This window comes from Leguminivora glycinivorella, chromosome 1, assembly GCF_023078275.1.
Source record: "Leguminivora glycinivorella isolate SPB_JAAS2020 chromosome 1, LegGlyc_1.1, whole genome shotgun sequence".
NCBI classification, from domain to species: domain Eukaryota; kingdom Metazoa; phylum Arthropoda; class Insecta; order Lepidoptera; family Tortricidae; genus Leguminivora; species Leguminivora glycinivorella.
The window spans coordinates 19,542,704-19,561,853 of NC_062971.1; the positions used below are offsets into that span (position 1 = coordinate 19,542,704).

Genomic DNA, 19,150 nt, shown 5'->3' on the forward strand with positions numbered 1-19,150 from the left:
ACGAAAACAGTGAATATATTCATTTAACATATAATATTTACATACTAACATTTAGTAAAAAATAGGCCAACCTACCTCTATAAATATTAGATCACCTAGTGACGTATTAAATTTTTTACAAATAGTTTCTTATGCTCACTCAATCCACACACTTTTGAAAAGCCGAATTTTGATGAAAAACATAAGATTTAAACCGCTATTATATGTGTATAGTTTAGTAAAAGTGAAATGGGAATTTGTAAAATACAAAACGAACCAATAACGTGTCAGGTTTTTTTATAATAAATTTTTGTAAGTGCTCACTCAGTCCACACGTTTTGAGAAAGTTAAAAATGTAAATATCTTACGATTTGTAGCACCTAAGACACTCGAAAGTACTTCAACATTTAGTAAAAATTTTTACTAAATATCCACCATCTAATATTTTATATTCGTTGTCTGGTTTTAAAGATATTCAGACATAACTTTTCTCATACAAATGTATCAAGTAGGGTGACCACACTATGTCGGCTCCTGATTTTCCCCACCTTCCCATTGTCATATTGAGATTGGGGAGTTTCGTTCAATTTTGATAATAGTTTACCGGATTTGTAAGTGGGAGCGAGAAAAGAATAACTATTTCTCGCTCCCACTTACAAATCCGGTACGCTCATCTGTTAGCGCGATTAGATTACCAGGTTCTGGTTTCTTACTAGTGAAGTATTATATTCTTTGTTTCTTACCAATTATCATTCATGTCCTTTTTAATGCATGCATGTCGATATGGTTATTATCCTGACGTCGATAAAAATTACACAATACACATCATCACTAGGCCAAGAACATAACCTAAAAACAGTTTGCAGATGGAGAATTAATATGGTATTAGTTTAATATTATCAAAATTGAACGAACGAAACTCCCCAATCTCAATATGACAATGGGAAGGTGGGGAAAATCAGGAGCCGACATAGTGTGGTCACCCTACTTGATACATTTGTATGAGAAAAGTTATGTCTGAATATCTTTAAAACCAGGCAACGAATATAAAATATTAGATGGTGGATATTTAGTAAAAATTTTTACTAAATGTTGAAGTACTTTCGAGTGTCTTAGGTGCTACAAATCGTAAGATATTTACATTTTTAACTTTCTCAAAACGTGTGGACTGAGTGAGCACTTACAAAAATTTTTATAAAAAAACCTGACACGTTAGTGGTTCGTTTTGTATTTTACAAATTCCCATTTCACTTTTACTAAACTATACACATATAATAGCGGTCTAAATCTTATGTTTTTCATCAAAATTCGGCTTTTCAAAAGTGTGTGGATTGAGTGAGCATAAGAAACTATTTGTAAAAAATTTAATACGTCACTAGGTGATCTAATATTTATAGAGGTAGGTTGGCCTATTTTTTACTAAATGTTAGTATATAAATATTATATGTTAAATGAATATATTCACTGTTTTCGTTGGTAGTTTGTGAGAACTGAGTGAGCACATGTTAATGGCTGTATCTTTTGATTTATCTTTTTACAAATTCAGAGATTCGTTTTACAATTGTTTTAGAACTTTTACTAAATGATCAGCATATTTTTTTTTATTTTCGGAAGGTGCTCACTCAATCCACACACATACGCAAAAACTATATTTCGAAACGGGACAATGACGTCATCTTTTTCGTGCATGCTGCCCGTAGTAACGAGTTATTAGACGTTATCACGTCAAAAATTCAATAATCCATGAAACATTTTGTATCATGTGTATATAGCTTATTTCAAATACTCAGACAAAAAAACACTTTAGCAGTACACATTACGGTCGCATTTTGATAAAACAATTTATCTGTCAGTTGCTTGTCATCTGTCGTGGCTGTCTTGCATAGCTCCAGCTCATTGGATTATTATTCGGACAAATTGAATAGTCACCATGTACCACAAAATGATAATATTGCTTCCCCATAATGGTACTGTACTTCTAATTTAGCAATGTTACCAGATTTGGGTTGTAATTATTCGTGTACATCTTGCTGAATTCGTGAATTAATTTATTATTATTATAGTGAACAATGATTGTGTGATCATATTGAAAATGAGGGGTGTTTGTTTACTAGTGCTAAGTGCTGTAGGACTTGTATTGTCTATTGAACATGATTATAAGGGATTCGACGATAGTATACTGTTTGGTATTAACTGGCCCGGTGTTGATGAAGCCCTGGAAAATCTAGTCGATGGGGAAACAAAACCACAGGTGCTAAAATATGATAGAAATTCTACTACTGTCGCCAGCTCGTCACTTACTAAATACTAGAAACATAATGAATTAATGAAAACCTAGCAGGTATACCTAGTTGTTTTTACTTGTATTTAAACATTTTCATAAATTATTTTACAGAACAAGGAAATCCACTTAATAACAACGTCAAACAAAGAGAAATATGAGTGCCACTTGCCTGAGCTTCAAACCAAAGAGACCACAAGGATAGAAGAGTATGACGGGCCATCTCCAATTGAGTTGCTAAAGCCACTGTTTGCACAGAAGATATGCTCATATCGTCTGGAAAGTTATTGGAGCTATGAGGTATGCCATGGGCGCTATATAAGGCAGTATCATGAAGAAAGAGAGGGTAAGTCATAAGAAAAACTAAAACTTTTAAGTTGCTTTTTCTATTGGGCTGAATTGGTTACATTGTAGCTCTCATAAACACATTATTTTGTAAATTCTAGGCAAAGTAGTAAAGACTCAAGAATACTTTCTGGGCCACTGGAGCATGGACAAACAAACTAAACTGGAGGAGCAAGCTAAATCATCACAGGAATCAACAACACCTCCTCGGACAACCAAGGTTGAAGGCATGGTGCTGCCCTATGTGGAGATGGTTATGGATGAAGGTGAGCTAGAAGAAAATATTTTAAGGCTGTGTCTGGGCTATCAAACTTAGTCTAGGGTTGCATTTCACCAAGAATGATTTAGGAGCCACCAGCAGCGGCTGGTCCATACAAGCCGATTCCCACAGGCTTGCCTGAAATGGATTACTAGTAAAGATCCTAATGTTAAGGTAGGTTTCTTTTTGCTCAGTGTTGCCTAGCAGAAATTTTCACCAGCCGCCACTGGGAGCCATACAGATATTCAGTCAAAATTTATTTGAATAGCCTTATTTGAAATCTTTGCTACTTAAGTACTTACCAACTCAGGTCGGAATAAAAATAAGCTAACAACAGGCTGTATCTCTTGCAAAACTACACTAACTTCACAGCTACGTCTTCCCAGGCAAATAAAGACTTTATTGGTATTATAAACTTCATACCTATATTTTGGCTAAGGTTAAGTTTGTAAAGATAGAAGCTTGTAGAGTCTGAAGTTTTCCTTTACATGAGAAGTATAATATAAAGATCTGGTTAAATGTTCCAGGCACACTCTGCGACCTCAGCAACAAGCCGCGCGTGACCCGCGTCCAGTACGTCTGCTACGCGCACGGCAAGCACGAGGTGTACTCCTTCAAGGAGACCTCCACCTGCGAATATGAAATCATCATCCTCTCTCCTCTGCTCTGCGAACATCCTCAGTTTAAGTCCAAGGAGGTCGGCGAAAACATTATTAATTGCTTCCCCATTGGAGACTCCCCGAAGAAACCTAGAAGTTTGTTGAAAGCCGAGGTGGATAGTTTAAGGTTCCACCATCAGACTATTAGACTGAGCAATGTAAGTATGATAGTTAAATATTGATATTGTTTTTGCGATTTTTTACAACTTTTATGTGCATTATTGTTACCATTGCCTATAAGGTTTGAGTTTGAACTTTTTGCGTTCGTTTTTATTTTGTTTTGTAGAATTTGAAATAACCTGGTAATTTATTACTATTATTTAGTGAATTAGTTGAACGCCAGTTTAAACAGTTATTTTAAAGTCTTTTATTCAATCTGTATTTTCTTGTAGATTGCTTTAGTTTTAAAACTTCCTTGTATTGTTTATTTTCATTGTATTTTTGAAGTTAACTAGTGTTGCGTTTGGTAGTGTAGGTATTTAGTAATAGATGCTTGTATGTAACTTTTTGTTGGCATGTTAAGGACGACGCTAAGGACATACTAGCAGTGTTGAAAGTTGAGAAAATTGAAAAGGTAATTATTTGTTATTTTCTCTTATTTGTACTGAAGCCACTTACACCACCACACCATTTTTTACAAATAACTTCTTTGAAAATATGGAAAGTTTGCATGCTTTCCTATCTCGCAACCATTTTCTACTTGCATACCAAAGAGTTGATTGTAAAAATAAAAGAAAAACAGAACTAGGTCAATTACCCTAGTCAAAAAATTATTTGTACAAAGTTGTCAGAGGACTGAACTACCGTTAACTAAACATACACAGTTGAAAGAAAACTATTAAACAAATATTTCCTTAGTGTCTTAGATTAAAAACATTCTTCTTCAAACAAAAAGTGGTAATTTGCTAAATATTTCAAACATTGAATTGCTTGAATTGCTTCACGATATTTTAGCTTTTACTTCATTGGCCGTTTAGACGATTTCCTATAGTCCGTAGGTATCTACTTACTTGTATTACCTACCTATAACTTAACAAGTTTAGGTACTTTTCAGTAGTAAAATTAAACCACTTTAATTTCAAAATTTATAGTTAAACTTACCTGATCGGAATGCAGAGAAGAAACGATTGTTTTTAGATTTCAATAAGTATAAAAATATTATTATTTATCAGGACGGTGAAACGCATTTGAAGTTCGAGTTGCACCCGCTGGGCGAGGGCGATGACCTCGCGGAGGAGAGTTCCAAGGTCACGCAGGTCGCCGAGAAGCCCCTGCCTATGATCTCCGACGACTCGCCCGTCAGAGCCTTCCTTAACGGAGAGAACTGTCTTAATGGGGTAGGTGATTCGTTGCGTGTTCCATTTTCGAAAACTACGCTGTGGCGGCGAACGACTTTTGTCATATTAAGGGCTAGTTGCATCAACTACATTTGACAGACACATCATCGTCAAGCAGCAGACGCCTATGGAACTTCTTATACAATAAAATTTAACGAACGCTTTAACGGTGACAGACGGTTTGGTGCAACCGACCCTAAAATGACACGCCTAGCCTGGCTGACGTCATTTGCCACACTTAAAAAACCTTGATGTCACGTCATCCGCACAGAAACGGTTAATCTAGAACTGGAATATTTTCGCTGGGGTAGGTAAATCCCATGTGTTCAATGTCTGTGTAATTGCTACACAACGATCATCTAGCAATTGTACTAGCATGCTTGACATGTTGTGCATGTTATGCACTTATGAGAGTTATGAGCTTAGGAAAAGCGGTGTTGAATAAGTTTATCGATTTGAATACCATATTTATCACTTAAATTTCAAATTTAAGTCCCTTAAACCCTTTTTCTACTCCCGTATTGTTATTCGTGAGTTACAAGGTCGTGCATAGAACTTAAAAACCCTACATAAAAGATGTCAGGACAAGTCTATCTAGTCTATACCCTGAAAACATTTAGTAGAAGTAGCACGATATAGCTGTTACAGTTCAGTAAATACATTGCTACCAACTTAACAAACCAATTCGCAGAGTCGAGACTCCTTCGTTTTCTGGTGCGTTCATTGGCGACGCGTCGAATCGCATTCAAATGTATGAGAACTCGATTCAACTCTGCTTGATTCGTCTTAGTGGCCAGGCTTCAAAGAACCATACCATAGACAGTTTTATTTTCATGTTTGCACTCAAACTGCATATTCAAAATGGTAGGCACTCCACCTAGATAACTAAGATGACTGAAAGTAGGTATTTGTTGAATTTATAATTTTCTTTCAAAATAAGTGCTTGGTCGTAGAAAAAGTATTGTATGCAACGGTGTTTAACTGAGTCAAAAAATGCTCGTGGCGTCTTTATTAACAATTTTCGGCTTCGCCTCAAATTGTTACCCACGCCACTCACCTTTTTTGACCGCTTTTAACCACCAGTTGCATAAAATACTATATCATTATCACTTTAACAATCTGAATCTGATATCTAGCCATAATATAATATTCAAACTACAATATATCCTCAGGGCACCGGATGGTGGAAGTACGAGTTCTGCTACGGACAGCACGTGGTGCAGTACCACGTGAACCGCAACGGCGAGAAGACCACACTCATGCTGGGCCGCTTCGACGAGCAGGCGCATCTCGAGTGGATCAAGGAGAACAAAGCTAAGGCGCCCAAGCCTATAGGTGAGTACTGACTCAGGCACCGGGTGGTGGATGCTAGCTATGAGTTCTGGTACGGTGTCGGTAGTGGTAGTGGACAACTACGGCGAGAAGACCACGCTCATGCTGGGCCGCTTCAACGAGCAGGCGCATCTTGAGTGGACCAAGGAGAACAGGGCTAAGGCCGATAGTCCACTATCATATGTTTATCATAGAAATATGATCATAGGCAACATGCCATCCTTTTTCTTCACGTAGGAGAATGATAAACATATGATAGTGGACTATCGGCCTAAGGAGCCCAAGTCTATAAATGAGTACTGACTTCCCTAAGGCATTTGTGGTGGAAGCTACCTACGAGTTCTGGGGTACGGTGTCAGTAGTGGTAGTGGACAACGGCGAGAAGACCACGCTCATGTTGGGCCGCTTCGACGAGCAGTGGATCAAGAAGAACAAGGCCAAGGCGCCCAAGCCCCTACCTAGTTAGTACCTACTGACTCATTATAATATAATTGCCTACAGCAATCCTAACTTCATTTGGCTTATACTCCTGAAGAGGTAATCACATTTCAAGTAAGTAATAATTCAGTACCGATTGTGTACTAAATCCTCATATGAGGAGTGTCTTTTCAAAATGACTTTTTTCCATAAGTCGAGGGTCTTCCTAGAGAAATAACCCTTGTTGACTTATAGAAATTAGTCCTTTTAAAAAGACTCTCCTCATATACCTTTTGTAGGAGGTAGGGCATAGCGAATGATATTCCGCTTTGTGTGGTAGGGCACAGCACAGCGGATATCGTCTCGCTCGAATCTAGAGCAGAGCCCAACTGGGGAAGTACCTCCGCCTTACAGAAGACCGCAGCCAAATAGCACTAGACCCTACTCATAGTGTTGTGTTCCTGCCGGTGAGTAAGGCTGCCAGAGCTCAACGAGGGTGCGGTGTGCTGATGACGGGAGGACTTACGGAACTAACTTGTTCCGTCTATTGTCCTTTGAGTCGTCGGCAACCCGAACCCTCCTTGGAACTTGTACACTCCTTTTTGCTGTGTACTTAACACAGCAAAAAGGAGTGTACAAGTTTCTAATGGGGTGGCAACGCGCATGTGACACTGTTTGAGTTGCAGGCGTCCATAGGTTACGGTGACCGCTTTACATCAGGCGGACCGTATACTTGTTTGCCACCGACGTAGTATTAAAAAAAAAAAATACCTAGTAAAAGATGCCAGAACGCAGTGAGGTTGCTGGAGAGCATCAAATAACTGATCTTTTGAGCTTCATAGTCAATAGGGAACTTGACTGTAGTTAAAATAAAATATTTCATACCATGCATGAAATAAAGCATCGTCATAATTATAGGAAAAACATGGACAGAAGTTATTTTTTAATCCAATTTCTATTCTATAAGTCAGGTAGAAATCCATACTTCCATACTAATATTATAAATGAGAAAGTGTGTGTGTCTGTTTGTTTGTCAGTCTTTCACGGCAAAACGGAGCGACGAATTGAAAAATCACGTCACGATAGTTGAAGGGATGGAGAGTGACATAGGCTGTTTTTTGTCTCTTTCTAACGCGAGCGAAGCTGCGGGCAAAAGCTAGTATATTATAAAGTAACTGAGTTGACAGTGACGTCACTCAATTCGATTTCATATAAAATCCATATTAGCAAGTCGTTCAAATTCGTTTTGACAGTTCTTAAAAAGAAGCTGATTTGACTAGGATGCAAGTAGCCTATTGAGCTAGCACTTGACATGAAAACTTAACGTTATACAACTCAATCGCTATTATTTTATGGCGCTCAATGATTTTAATTAATTTGTGATTTGACACGGGAACAAAGTTTTTTAGGATCTTTACTTTTATTGCAGGTCAGCGGACATCTATAACCCACTTCTACTCCGGTGGAGACATTTGCGATAAAACCGGCAAGCCTCGGCAGACCGAAGTAAAACTAAAATGCCTGGAAAACTCCTCAAGCTCCGCTCAAGTCTCCTTATATCTCCTAGAACCAAGAACCTGCCACTACATTCTTGGAGTGGAGTCCTCACTTATATGCGACATATTGCCGTATGCCGACGACAATGGAGTCATCAAGTCCAACCCGTTGTCAGGGAAGAGGGAAGAAGTAACAGAACAGAAGGAAGCAGAAGATGTGAAGCCGGAAGAAATGCCAAAATTAGGAAATGATTAGAATAAAGATTAGTAATAATTTGAAGATTTTTATTGAAGCTCTCCTTAACAGTAGGTAAGACTTTGTTTTACTCTAGTAAAAGACAAACTTTGACACACGGACTTGGTCAGTAGAAAAAGTAGAATGTTCTAACTGAATGCTCCAGGGTTTCATTATTAGAACCCACTTAGAACCTCGAACGCCGCAAAAAAAAAACATGTGGCTATTACCATGGGTGACGCGTGACGTCGATCATTGCGAATTGCAGTCAAGATACCATGCTTGCTCATACTGCAGGCACCTACGTTTGCTCTTCATATTACTAGTGTGTTCGAAACTGTAAAACACTTAACCCTTAAATGCATAGTGATGTATACACCGTGTTTCCGGTATCACTCAAAACCTCAGACACCCCAACTGATTTTTATTTTTTTAAACGTATCTAGAAGGTTCATTTTTTAATCTGATGATTATTATTTGTTTAAATTGAATTTTTAATTTTCTGTGCAGCTCTACTCGGCTTTTAACTCTACACTCAATAAAATAATTGCTAGCTACCATCATAAGCCTTCAAACTGTTTAATTGTGTACGTTACTGCAACGACACAAGGTTTACCAATAGACAGCTATGGCAATGTAAAGCACTTTAACCTGTCTCACAGTAAACTTCAAATTGGACAGGTGACTCAGTAAGCAAATTTAAACCTAAAATTCAAAATGACAAGGTTGTAATTAGGTACGAATTCAGTTTGTTATGACTTATGATAAACTTTAAATTTAAACTGACGCACAACGTCTATTTCGTAGCAGAAAAAAAATCGTCCAAGTAACCAGCCAGTATTAATACCCTTAAATACTGAAAAAGGTATACAACCTCTAACAATATGATATGCACAATGTTGTATTACGAATTTGTAGAATGGGCACGTAAACAATAACTAATAATACAAATTAAAACAAAAAATATTACCCCCATCAAGATATACCTTAATCGATTTTACTCTCGATTCTGAACAAACAGTTTTCAGGTTTTTAGTGTTAAGTGAAACACGGTGTATAATGCATCGTGCATTTTTGACGCTATTGATAGCATGTCAAAGTTCAAATGTAAATAAATCTTTGTCAAGGTCACGCATTTAAGGGTTAAATAGGTAAGAATATAGGACAAGATCAGTAACGAAACCTTTGTTTTTTAAACTTGACATTTATTTACATTCATATCAACAAAACAGGTGTTGTATAAAACAGTTCTTTTATATTATTTTTTACCATTGTATACTAAATAAGGTGCCTCGAAATTGTGTAAAAATAAATTTACGTCCGTAGATATTTTAGGATATGCTGACATGGTACATGTAATATGGACTTAATTATTCTGTCCTATTTAAGGGGCCGATTCGAAACGTTCTTACACTCTACACAGATTTACTAAATGGGTACGGCATACAACAAAGCTGACAAAGTATACCAGTAGGCCTAGCACATGATGGCCGCGGGAGTATGTCGCCGCGAGATAGATGACACGTCTTTGTCTAATTGTATTAATGACATAAGGACAGGTAGTCTATCTCGCGGCGACATACTCCCGCGGCCATCATGTGCTAGGCCTGCAGTTACTTTGTTTACGTAGTAGTTCTGTACGCCGACAGTGCTCATTAGATACACATGTTGTGCATAATCCTTTTCGACCTTTTCCATTTTATCGGAAACGTTCGTATTTGTCATGCCCTTGGAACTTTTTGTACTGACTGAAATGCCACGTTAAGTTTCCGTGAAAATACGATGCTAAAGGATTATGCGCTACATTTGTAATACTGCAAGCTCTATATTTAATTCAGGTTTAACAAAATCAGGCTTGAGCTTCCATCAAAAGGTTGAGCTACCTGTGTGGTTGGCAACTACTTACACTTCATCATTTATGCATAAGGTTAAATAATTACATAAAATCATTTAACTGCCTTAAAACTGACAATAGCCCTGACAATCTCGTCTTTGCAAAGATGAATAGATTTATTTAAGGGGACGAATGTGTGGCATGTTTAAATTGTCTCACTAAAATCATCTCATTCAAAATTATAAATGAATAATAGACACATGTTGGGCATAGGGGTTGCATCAGACATTTTTTTATACTAGTGCTTTGATTTTAAGCATATGACCCATATTTGGCCATGTTTTTGGCATGGTCTTTCTTTGATCAAGGAAGCGAAATTAGTTTATCACGGATAACCGCACCGCAATGCATATAAAATGCTTAGGTACTTGTTCTTTATTCTATTTAGGTAATTATCATTTATCAAAACAATTTCCACACAATATATTAAATAAACTTCTAGGCTTGATCTGTCTTTCTAAAACATTATGGTCTCGGATGGAAATTGTTATAATGACGTCTATTATTTCGCATCTTGCCGCTCAGCTACCCCTCAAATGTATACACGTGCCTTAGTAATCTTCAATGTCGGACAAACACAATCAATCGTTTAATGTCAAACACAGATTTATACAACTTTAATAATGACTACACATTTTGGCGATCAGTGTTTTGGCGGGAAACTCAGAAGTCAGATGTAACTGCACTATTCTACGAGAACTAAAATCTTTATTTCACATTCAAAGTCCAACAGGCATTTTTTATGCACAACAACAATGAGGTCTCCCTTATACATACCTAAGAAATATTAAGTAGGTAAAAAAACCCTCCACACTAGCATTTTTGACAATTATTTTTAAAATCATACCTATAAGTTAACAGACTGATCTCGTGGTCGTGTCCCATTTCTAATTAACCTACTAAACGTTAAAATAAAATTTAAAGAAATACATTCCCCTTCTAATAATAATTTATCTTACAACAAGAAAAAAGAACGACAAAAAGCTATAATCATGTAGGTTCTACTGAACCCTAAATAAAGGAATCACTAGACGAATGACTGAATCACTAACTGCAACACCTACAACGGAACTTATTCAGTCTAGATATTGTCTTTTTTCAGACATCAAAACATGACTAAATTAGAGTAAATAACTTATAAACCATCTAAATAATCCTCTTTTTATATAATACTCAACTAAATTTAATTAAGCTATTTCAATGATGATCTACATCAGTTCTTTAAACGAAATTAGTAAACACGTAGAATATAACTATATGTCTATAACTTAAAGTGACAGGTTAGGTACTTTACATTTGAAATTGGTCGTTCGGGGTAGTTGAAACATAACGCGTCGGTATAGTACATCTCGAATTGGTGAAATATCATTTTCACACGCAGGTAAATAAAATATGAGCGATACCTAGGTGTAGTTAACGCCTGCATATAGATTAGACAAGTTAAAATGCCCTGAATAATTACTTCCTCTTCCTCTTGCAGGCTTTAACTTACATGTTGGAGATAATATAAGTAAAGGAAAAGCATCTAAAATTACAAAATGTGTAAGAAGTAAGTAAAGTATAATTATATTATTATAATAACGTAGTATATAAAGACCAAACTGTGCCAGTGATTTAAGAAGTGAAATATATTGGCAAACAGTTTTAAGTACCTGAACCCATGTTATGAGCAATGAACATATAATGTCGCCGAGCTATGTTCTCCAAAATGTTTCGGTGCTCATAATAGGCGATGTTCGAATACCAAACTTACGTACGAAAATATTCTAAATATTAAATACTTAAACCTAATAAAATTTTGACTAAAGGTCCAGTGTTCGATGTGTTAAATTAAAGACTCATTTATTAGGATTATGGTAAAACGAATATGATTCCCGTAAGGTTTGTCAGTAGTTGGTACGCTGAATATAGCCTAGACGGTCCAGTTGATTATCTACTGTACAGATACATAATTATGCATAAATTACACACAAACAAGTACAACAATAAGGAAATATTTACGATTTGTACCTAATAGATATTTCAAATGTAAATAAATAGGTACGCTCCAGAATACTTTTTGCGACATCTACTTTTTACGTCGCGAGATCCATGTCATTTTAAATCAGTGCTTATAGTAGGTACCTATTATAAATTGTGTTTTAGATGGATATTTAGAACATCATGTCGAAAAACACACTGTATAGGTACACATTGCATTGCGTGAATTGAATAAAACATTTGAGATATCTACTACGTAATATGAATAATTCACATATTTCGGGTCAATAGAGCGATAGTAACGTTCACGGTAGGCAGTCTTACAAACAAAATTACAAGTTTAAGTACACTATTGACAACAAGTCAGGTAAAAATAAATACACTGATCACTTTGAGATCGCTTCGTTACTCTAACATTATTTGAACAAAAACTGCGTAACTGCAATGGCCACGTGGATCACTTTAACACAAATTATATCGGTAACACAAAAAAAAAATATAAAGAAATATCTACTTAAGTATCTAAATATAAAGTTGGTTTACAGGGTGGAAAAAAACAAAGAACCCTGGAGGGAAAGGGCCCATTACTTTTTCCACTCTGTATAATATGTTAAACAAAACAATGAAAACAGCAATACTCATTTGGTAGTTCCGGCGTTTGTTCACCGATATTAAGCTTTGGATGACAAAAATATTGGTAGCTATAGGTATATTACACGTACGTAATTTGAGTTATTCCATGAGCGTATATCGACACTGTTAGCTCGGTAGGTACCATTTCTTTGGTGCATAAAGTATCGCTTGCTAAACGCGTTGAACTTACGCTTAAAGAGACTAAAACTTATAAGTTAAAACATATTAATAAGTAATAAACAATTTGGGGAATACTTTGGAAACGATAAATCCTTTGACACAAACCTTAACCTTATACTTATTAGTTAACAACTGTGCACATGGACTCGCGTTTTCGTACGAACCTTATCTATCTGTCAGTTCAAAGTGCACCGGTTTACATCACAACAAACGTTCAAATACTTACAACCTTTGCATAGTTTTTTTATGAAAAAACAATCACTAGGAACAAGTTGTCTATGTTTAGTACGGTCTCGAGAGTTCCTTGGAACGTTTCAATTGAACTTTGAGTCTTTTTGTACCTATTTGGAAGCCATTCATGGCTTGTATTGCGGCCTGTGCGGAGGCGGCGTTGTCATAGGACACGAAGCCGAAGCACTTGGAGAGGTTGGTCTGTTTGTCTATGAACACTTTGGCCGAAATCACGTGCCCGAAGGGCAAAAAGGTCGATGCGAGATCTGTATCGGTGAACTCCTGCGGCAGGTGGTATATGAACAGGTTGCCGCCTTCTGGACCTGCAAGAAAAGCGAGACTCGTTATATCATTAACACAATCATTACTATTATTAGATATATTTACACCCATCTCACTCTAATCTCTAATACGGTATTTGACTACTGGAATGTACCCCGAAAACCTAATTTTTTTTTTCTAGATGGTGGAAATGATATAGATATTACGTCTCATATTTTAGCGATAGAGATTTTTTTAACCATTCGTAGATATGTTTTTCTAGTATATTTTCTAACGGTTCGCATATTTTCCCACTTTGACGATAGGTTGATTTGCCCTAAATAACTATTTATCAATCTGTGCTAATAGTAGGTAAGTTAAGATAGGTAATATATGAGGACCCGTGATATTGGGACTCCATTGAAGTAAATCGTTCGTAAACCTTGCCAACTATAAAGAACACAAAAATAAGATTTCCAGAAAATAATTGCTACTTTCGACTTCTAATCAAATCAATCAAATCACTTTTTTTGAACTCTGTATCATACCGGTTTTTTGCTATGAAATCTTTTGCCGTGCCGTACAGGAATTGGTTGGGCTCGATACTATCGATAGGTCGTTTCAAAAATCCATGTGTAATGCGTAGGCATGAGGCAAGTGTAGACTTGAACATACAGGCCAGGCCCCGTAGAAGAATGGCATTTCTGCTCTGTGCAAATGCAGTCTGGCTCTGTCGAGCCAATAAGCAAAAGCGATAGAGATAGATTACATTTCTGCGGCGTTTAGCGTCGCAGAAATGCCATTCGTCGATCGGGGCCTGTATTTTCTATCATCCTTACCTATCCGTTTTTATTATTTATCAATTCGCTGACAGTACGTCGACAGCCGAACCACTGCCGCAGAAAGGACATATATTATGTATTTTCAGTGACAGTACGTCGACAGGCGCAGCACTGTCAGCGAAAGGGTTGGTGGTAAGGTATTGTATCGTACCTTCGACCTGTTTGCCGGCAGCGGCGGCGGCGGCCGACCCGAGCACGGAGCCGAGCGGCGCGGCCGCGAACGCGCTGCCGAACTGCGCCGCGTACGCAGAACTCAGCGGCTCTGCTGTAGACCCTGGAAACATTGCAACATTTATTAATACCCGCCTTGTTCAGGTTCACAATATAATGTAAAAACTTGTGACAGATACATGTTTTTGTCAGAGACCGTTTGTCATTCGTTAAGTTGGGCGGATGTCTGCAGATCGAATGTTTTCTCATTTGCTTTCTATATCATTAAATAATAATGAAGGCACTAAACTTCAACCCTTGTCGATAGTGTACTTTGAGGACAGTATACCTACCTGTACCTACACATCCTCATGTACAAATTTTCACACAATAAAATAGAACTCTAGGCTTGATATGTCTTTGTTAATCCATACTAATATTATAAATGGGAAAGTGTGTGTGTCTGTTTGTTTGTCCGTCTTTCACGGCAAAACAGAGCGACGAATTGACGTGATTTTTGAAGTGGAGATAGTTGAAGGGATGGAGAGTGACATAGGATACTTTTTGTCTCTTTCTAACGCGAGCGAAGACGCGGGCAAAAGCTAGTATAATACCCATAAATAAAACACCGCTGATAAAGTACATACTACTGGAACCTAAAGGATAATTTCATGCACGAATTAAGTAAGCATATTTCGTAGATCAAAGGTCTTTAGCATACTCTACAATTATAAAGTAAGATTAAAAACAGCATAGGTATCATATATCTACCTGTCCAATTTATAAAGATTAATTTCCTCTCTATCGCTCCGGATCCATGTCCAACTCTTTCACTATGCATGCGATTCGTCTTTGGAATGATCTCCCTCTTGACATAAGGCAAAGTCAGACCGTCTCTGTTTAAGATCAAGTTGCGCAGACATCTTTTAGAAAAGTCTCATAACTAAGAGTCGTAATAATTATAAGGCAGATATATATAGTTATGTATATATAATGGTATATGTATATATATGAATATTTATGTGTATTTGTAAGTATATATATATATTATGTTAAGTATATATATATGCTGTATAATATACATAATCATTTATGGTAGTAGTATTCCATTTCTCGTCATTGCGATATTTCCTGCAACTATTAAGCTCTTATAGATCTCTGTTTGGCCCAAAGGTTAGCATAGCTGGGCACCGTTAATCAAATAGTTAACTTCGATAATCGTTAATCCGTTACTTAAAAAGTTAACTTCGTTAATCGTTAAAGCGATACATTTCGGTAGATTTAACGGAAGTTAAAGTTAATCGATAATCCGTTAACACGTCATAAAAATAGGACTTCACTGTAGGTATTATGTATTTGTATTTACTAAGTATCCACCAAAAACCATTAAAACCTGTGACGCCAATCGGTAAAAAACCGAAATGTAATAATTACGGTATCTTCGGGCTTTTACCGCCGTTGGTTGGCTAAATCCTAGGTTTTACTTCGGATTGGTAATTATTGGGTCATTCATGCGGTCACGATCGTGATGCGTCGGTTCTTCAGATTGAGATTTGAGATGACAACTCGATGCTGTGGGCCACGATAACTTTGGTAGAGTAATCTAAGGCCCACGCCGGACTCTAACTCGATGCGTCGGCTGCGCGATTTGTCTGTCATGCCTGATGATTGCACTCTATTCCCAGGTTAGTGATCGATCTAGCACGCCTAATAAGATTTAGAAGATCTCAAATAAGTGATCTAAAGTCGCCAATTGGTCTTTAGACTGCTTATAACCGACGGATCTGCTTTTACCGATAAATTCTAGGTTTTGCCGTACTACGGGCTTTTACAGTAACAGTAAGAACGTGGTTTTCGCGGCGCAGCGAGCTGCTTGGGGTGCTGGATTAACGATTAACGGACTGGTAACGAGAATGCCTTCTGGCATTAAGTTTAACGCCCAGCTTTTAGTACATTTTTTTGTACATTTTTTTTACTGTGCAATAAAGTTTAAATATAAATAATTTCGAATTTAGGTCACTTTCGACTTACGCATTCATAATACCTGTTATGTGTAGGTACCTAAATATACTTAGATAAATTATTACACATGCGGAAAAACATTTACAGTTAATGTAGGTACCTACTTATGTTCTAAGTAAAATAACTAGCTACAGATGTAGTGCTAAAAGGGTTTCCTTCGTATTTTTCCGGAAACGTTCGTATTTGTCATGCTAGTTCAGTCAATGTCAGTATTGTCAGTACGTCATGTACTGAGACTGAATGAAATAGCAAGACACGTTCGTACGTTTCCGTAACAATACGAAGGCTAATCTATTCGCACTACATCTGAACTGTGTACAAATAATTTTTAAGAAAAAAAACCGCCTTCCTTTGGGATTTCGGTGATAAATACTTTCAAATGTTGGATTATGTTATCAATTCGTCTGTATAATGGGTGAATCACTTTTTTCTTGGTTGTTATCCATGGCAATAACAAGCAAGAAAAAGGTAATATTTTTTAATGTTTGTTATTCGATATCTCCGTCATTTCTGAACCAATTTTGAAATCTGGATGATTCTGAAGTACTAACAGATGAGAATGAATATCAGAACGGAACTCTAACCAGGGGCGGCTCACTCTTCATCAGCAGTTCCACTGCACCAAATGTCACTGTTCTGGACGTAAGTGCATGCTGTTCTTATAAAAATACCAAAGTCACTATAAGTGTGCCGTTCAGATTTGAGGAGTTCCGTTCTGACCATCATCAGCAATTCCACTGCACCAAATATCACTGTTCTGGACGTAAGTGCATGCTGTTCTTATAAAAATACCAAAGTCACTATAAGTGTGCCGTTCAGATTTGAGGAGTTCCATTCTGACCATCATCAGGAGTTCCACTGCACCAAATGTCACTGTTCCGTACGTAAATGCATGCTGTTCCTTTAAAAACACAAAAATCACCATATGTATGCCTTTCAGATTTGAGGAGTTCCCTCGATTTCTCCAGGATCCCATCATCAGAACTGGGTTCTGAAAAAAATGGGACCAATCTGTAAATACATTCAATCAAAAAAAATTTTCAAAATCGGTCTAGTAACGACGGAGATATCGAGGAACAAACATTAAAAAAAAAAAAACATACAGACGACTTGATAACCCCTTCCTTTGAGATTTGGAAGGCGGTTAAAAAGGGAAGTACCTACATAAGCAAAGCTTAAGATTTTTAACTTGTAGGTAAGCATGAAGGTTAACACGTAGTAGGTATTAGGTTTCCGTTCGTAATATTTATTTAATAAACATGATGTACAAAATGAATAGGTATTAGGTACAGTCAAGTGCAAAAATACGTATCGATTTTATCCGCTCAAAAATATGTACCGAGACCTTATTCCGCCGACATAAAGTGCTATGGGACATATTTTTGATAAGTTGTACGCACCCATATTTTTACACTTGACTGTACCTACAGAGAATTAAGGATGTCTACTAACCGACATATTTGGCTTGCCTACTTTTGGTGTTAATATCATTATCAAGTTCATGCTGATTCGGTATCTCCACATTCAGCATGAAATTGATATTAGACCCTAAAACTACTTTATATACCACCCTAGATAATTAGGTAATATCTGGGCAACCGAGCTTCGCTCGGTTCTGTCGTATCCTTGACATGTGTCGCCATCTAGTTCAAAAATGAATATTACCTACATCGAGCGAAAGAATTCTCAGCCTTAACAACACAACTACTCCACACGAGATGGCGCGCATTTCGCCACAAAAACTCAAATAGTGTATTTTCTATTCGTTTTAGCCTTGACCTGTGTCGCCATCTAGTGTTTGCAATAAATAGTACTTACATCGACCGAAAGAATTCTGTCTTAACAGTACAACTACTGCACACGAGATGGCGCGCGAAGAAAAACGCATGAAAACTCGAAAATTCGCGTTTTCCGGGACCTAAGGATAAGTTAGACCGATTTTTCACCATAAATAAATAAATAAATATACAAGAATTGCTCGTTTAAAAGTATAAGATTATTTCAATGCATTAGTTGATTGTATGATCTTAAACACAATAGACACACTGTTTTATTTTATGATAAACAACTTGCTTAATTCAAGGAGATTTTAGTGACACTGCTTACTTTTTATTATTCAATAATAGTTCCTTCTAAGAGATAAGTACTAATAAATAATATTAATTAACATTAACTAATCATTCCCAGTCTCTAACATAAATAGGTAGGTACAACACGCAATAAATTCTTTATTCGTAGCATGTGATTATACATGTAAAATGTAAATGTTGACTCGCTTGACACCATCCCACGACAGTATTACACCCAACATTGTACAAAAAATTAGTTAGCACTCTCATGCAAAACAATGGATGGTTAATCGACAAGAAACACGTTTTAACAACGCAATACTAACGTTAATAAACCAAACAATCTCAAAACTAGGTAAAGCCAGACTATAAATAATAAAAATTTCAGGCGACAGCAAACTTTACATAGTTACATAATTACTATTTCGTGTAAGAATAATTATGAATATAGCAGATTTTTTAATGATTTTTAAAAGATATAGTTTGAGTGTGATAGACTAATTGTTTCTCATGTTACACCGCGTGTACCTATAATACTTTATCTTCTA

General features: G+C 36.8%; 2 protein-coding genes across 7 annotated transcripts in view; one reads left to right on the forward strand and one right to left on the reverse strand.

Annotated features, from left to right (window-relative positions):
- The first annotated feature begins 1,972 nt into the window (after window positions 1-1,972).
- Window positions 1,973-8,379, forward strand: LOC125233132 (endoplasmic reticulum lectin 1). Of its 2 annotated transcripts, XM_048139382.1 has the most exons (8): window positions 1,973-2,230; window positions 2,375-2,606; window positions 2,707-2,871; window positions 3,392-3,681; window positions 4,047-4,097; window positions 4,696-4,860; window positions 6,033-6,195; window positions 8,039-8,379. In XM_048139382.1, exons 1-8 carry the CDS (start codon window positions 2,072-2,074, stop codon window positions 8,359-8,361), a joined length of 1,548 nt encoding a protein of 515 aa, XP_047995339.1. In that variant the 5' UTR covers window positions 1,973-2,071; the 3' UTR covers window positions 8,362-8,379. The 2 variants fall into 2 exon arrangements, with proteins under 2 accessions (XP_047995339.1, XP_047996037.1); XM_048140080.1 differs by lacking the exon at window positions 4,047-4,097.
- Window positions 8,380-10,235: 1,856 nt separating this feature from the next.
- Window positions 10,236-19,150, reverse strand: part of LOC125234465 (CUGBP Elav-like family member 1-B) — an 80,235-nt gene continuing 71,320 nt past the window's right edge. For all 5 annotated transcript variants that reach the window (XM_048143093.1, XM_048141108.1, XM_048141784.1 and 2 more), the window contains 2 exons: window positions 14,513-14,635; window positions 10,236-13,581 (listed from right to left, as the gene is read on the reverse strand). In XM_048143093.1, coding sequence (XP_047999050.1) covers window positions 13,310-13,581; window positions 14,513-14,635 — 395 coding nt within the window. In that variant the 3' untranslated portion in view covers window positions 10,236-13,309. The remainder of the gene's footprint in view (window positions 13,582-14,512; window positions 14,636-19,150) is intronic.

What these genes read in the sequence shown, in the direction of transcription:
- LOC125233132 (XM_048139382.1), top strand. Translation starts at nt 2,072, where the DNA reads ATGAGGGGTGTTTGTTTACTAGTGCTAAGTGCTGTAGGACTTGTATTG. An exon ending in GTATCATGAAGAAAGAGAGG is followed by an intron (nt 2,607 to 2,706) that starts GTAAGTCATAAG and finishes TGTAAATTCTAG; the next exon opens with GCAAAGTAGTAAAGACTCAA. An exon ending in GGAGATGGTTATGGATGAAG is followed by an intron (nt 2,872 to 3,391) that starts GTGAGCTAGAAG and finishes TAAATGTTCCAG; the next exon opens with GCACACTCTGCGACCTCAGC.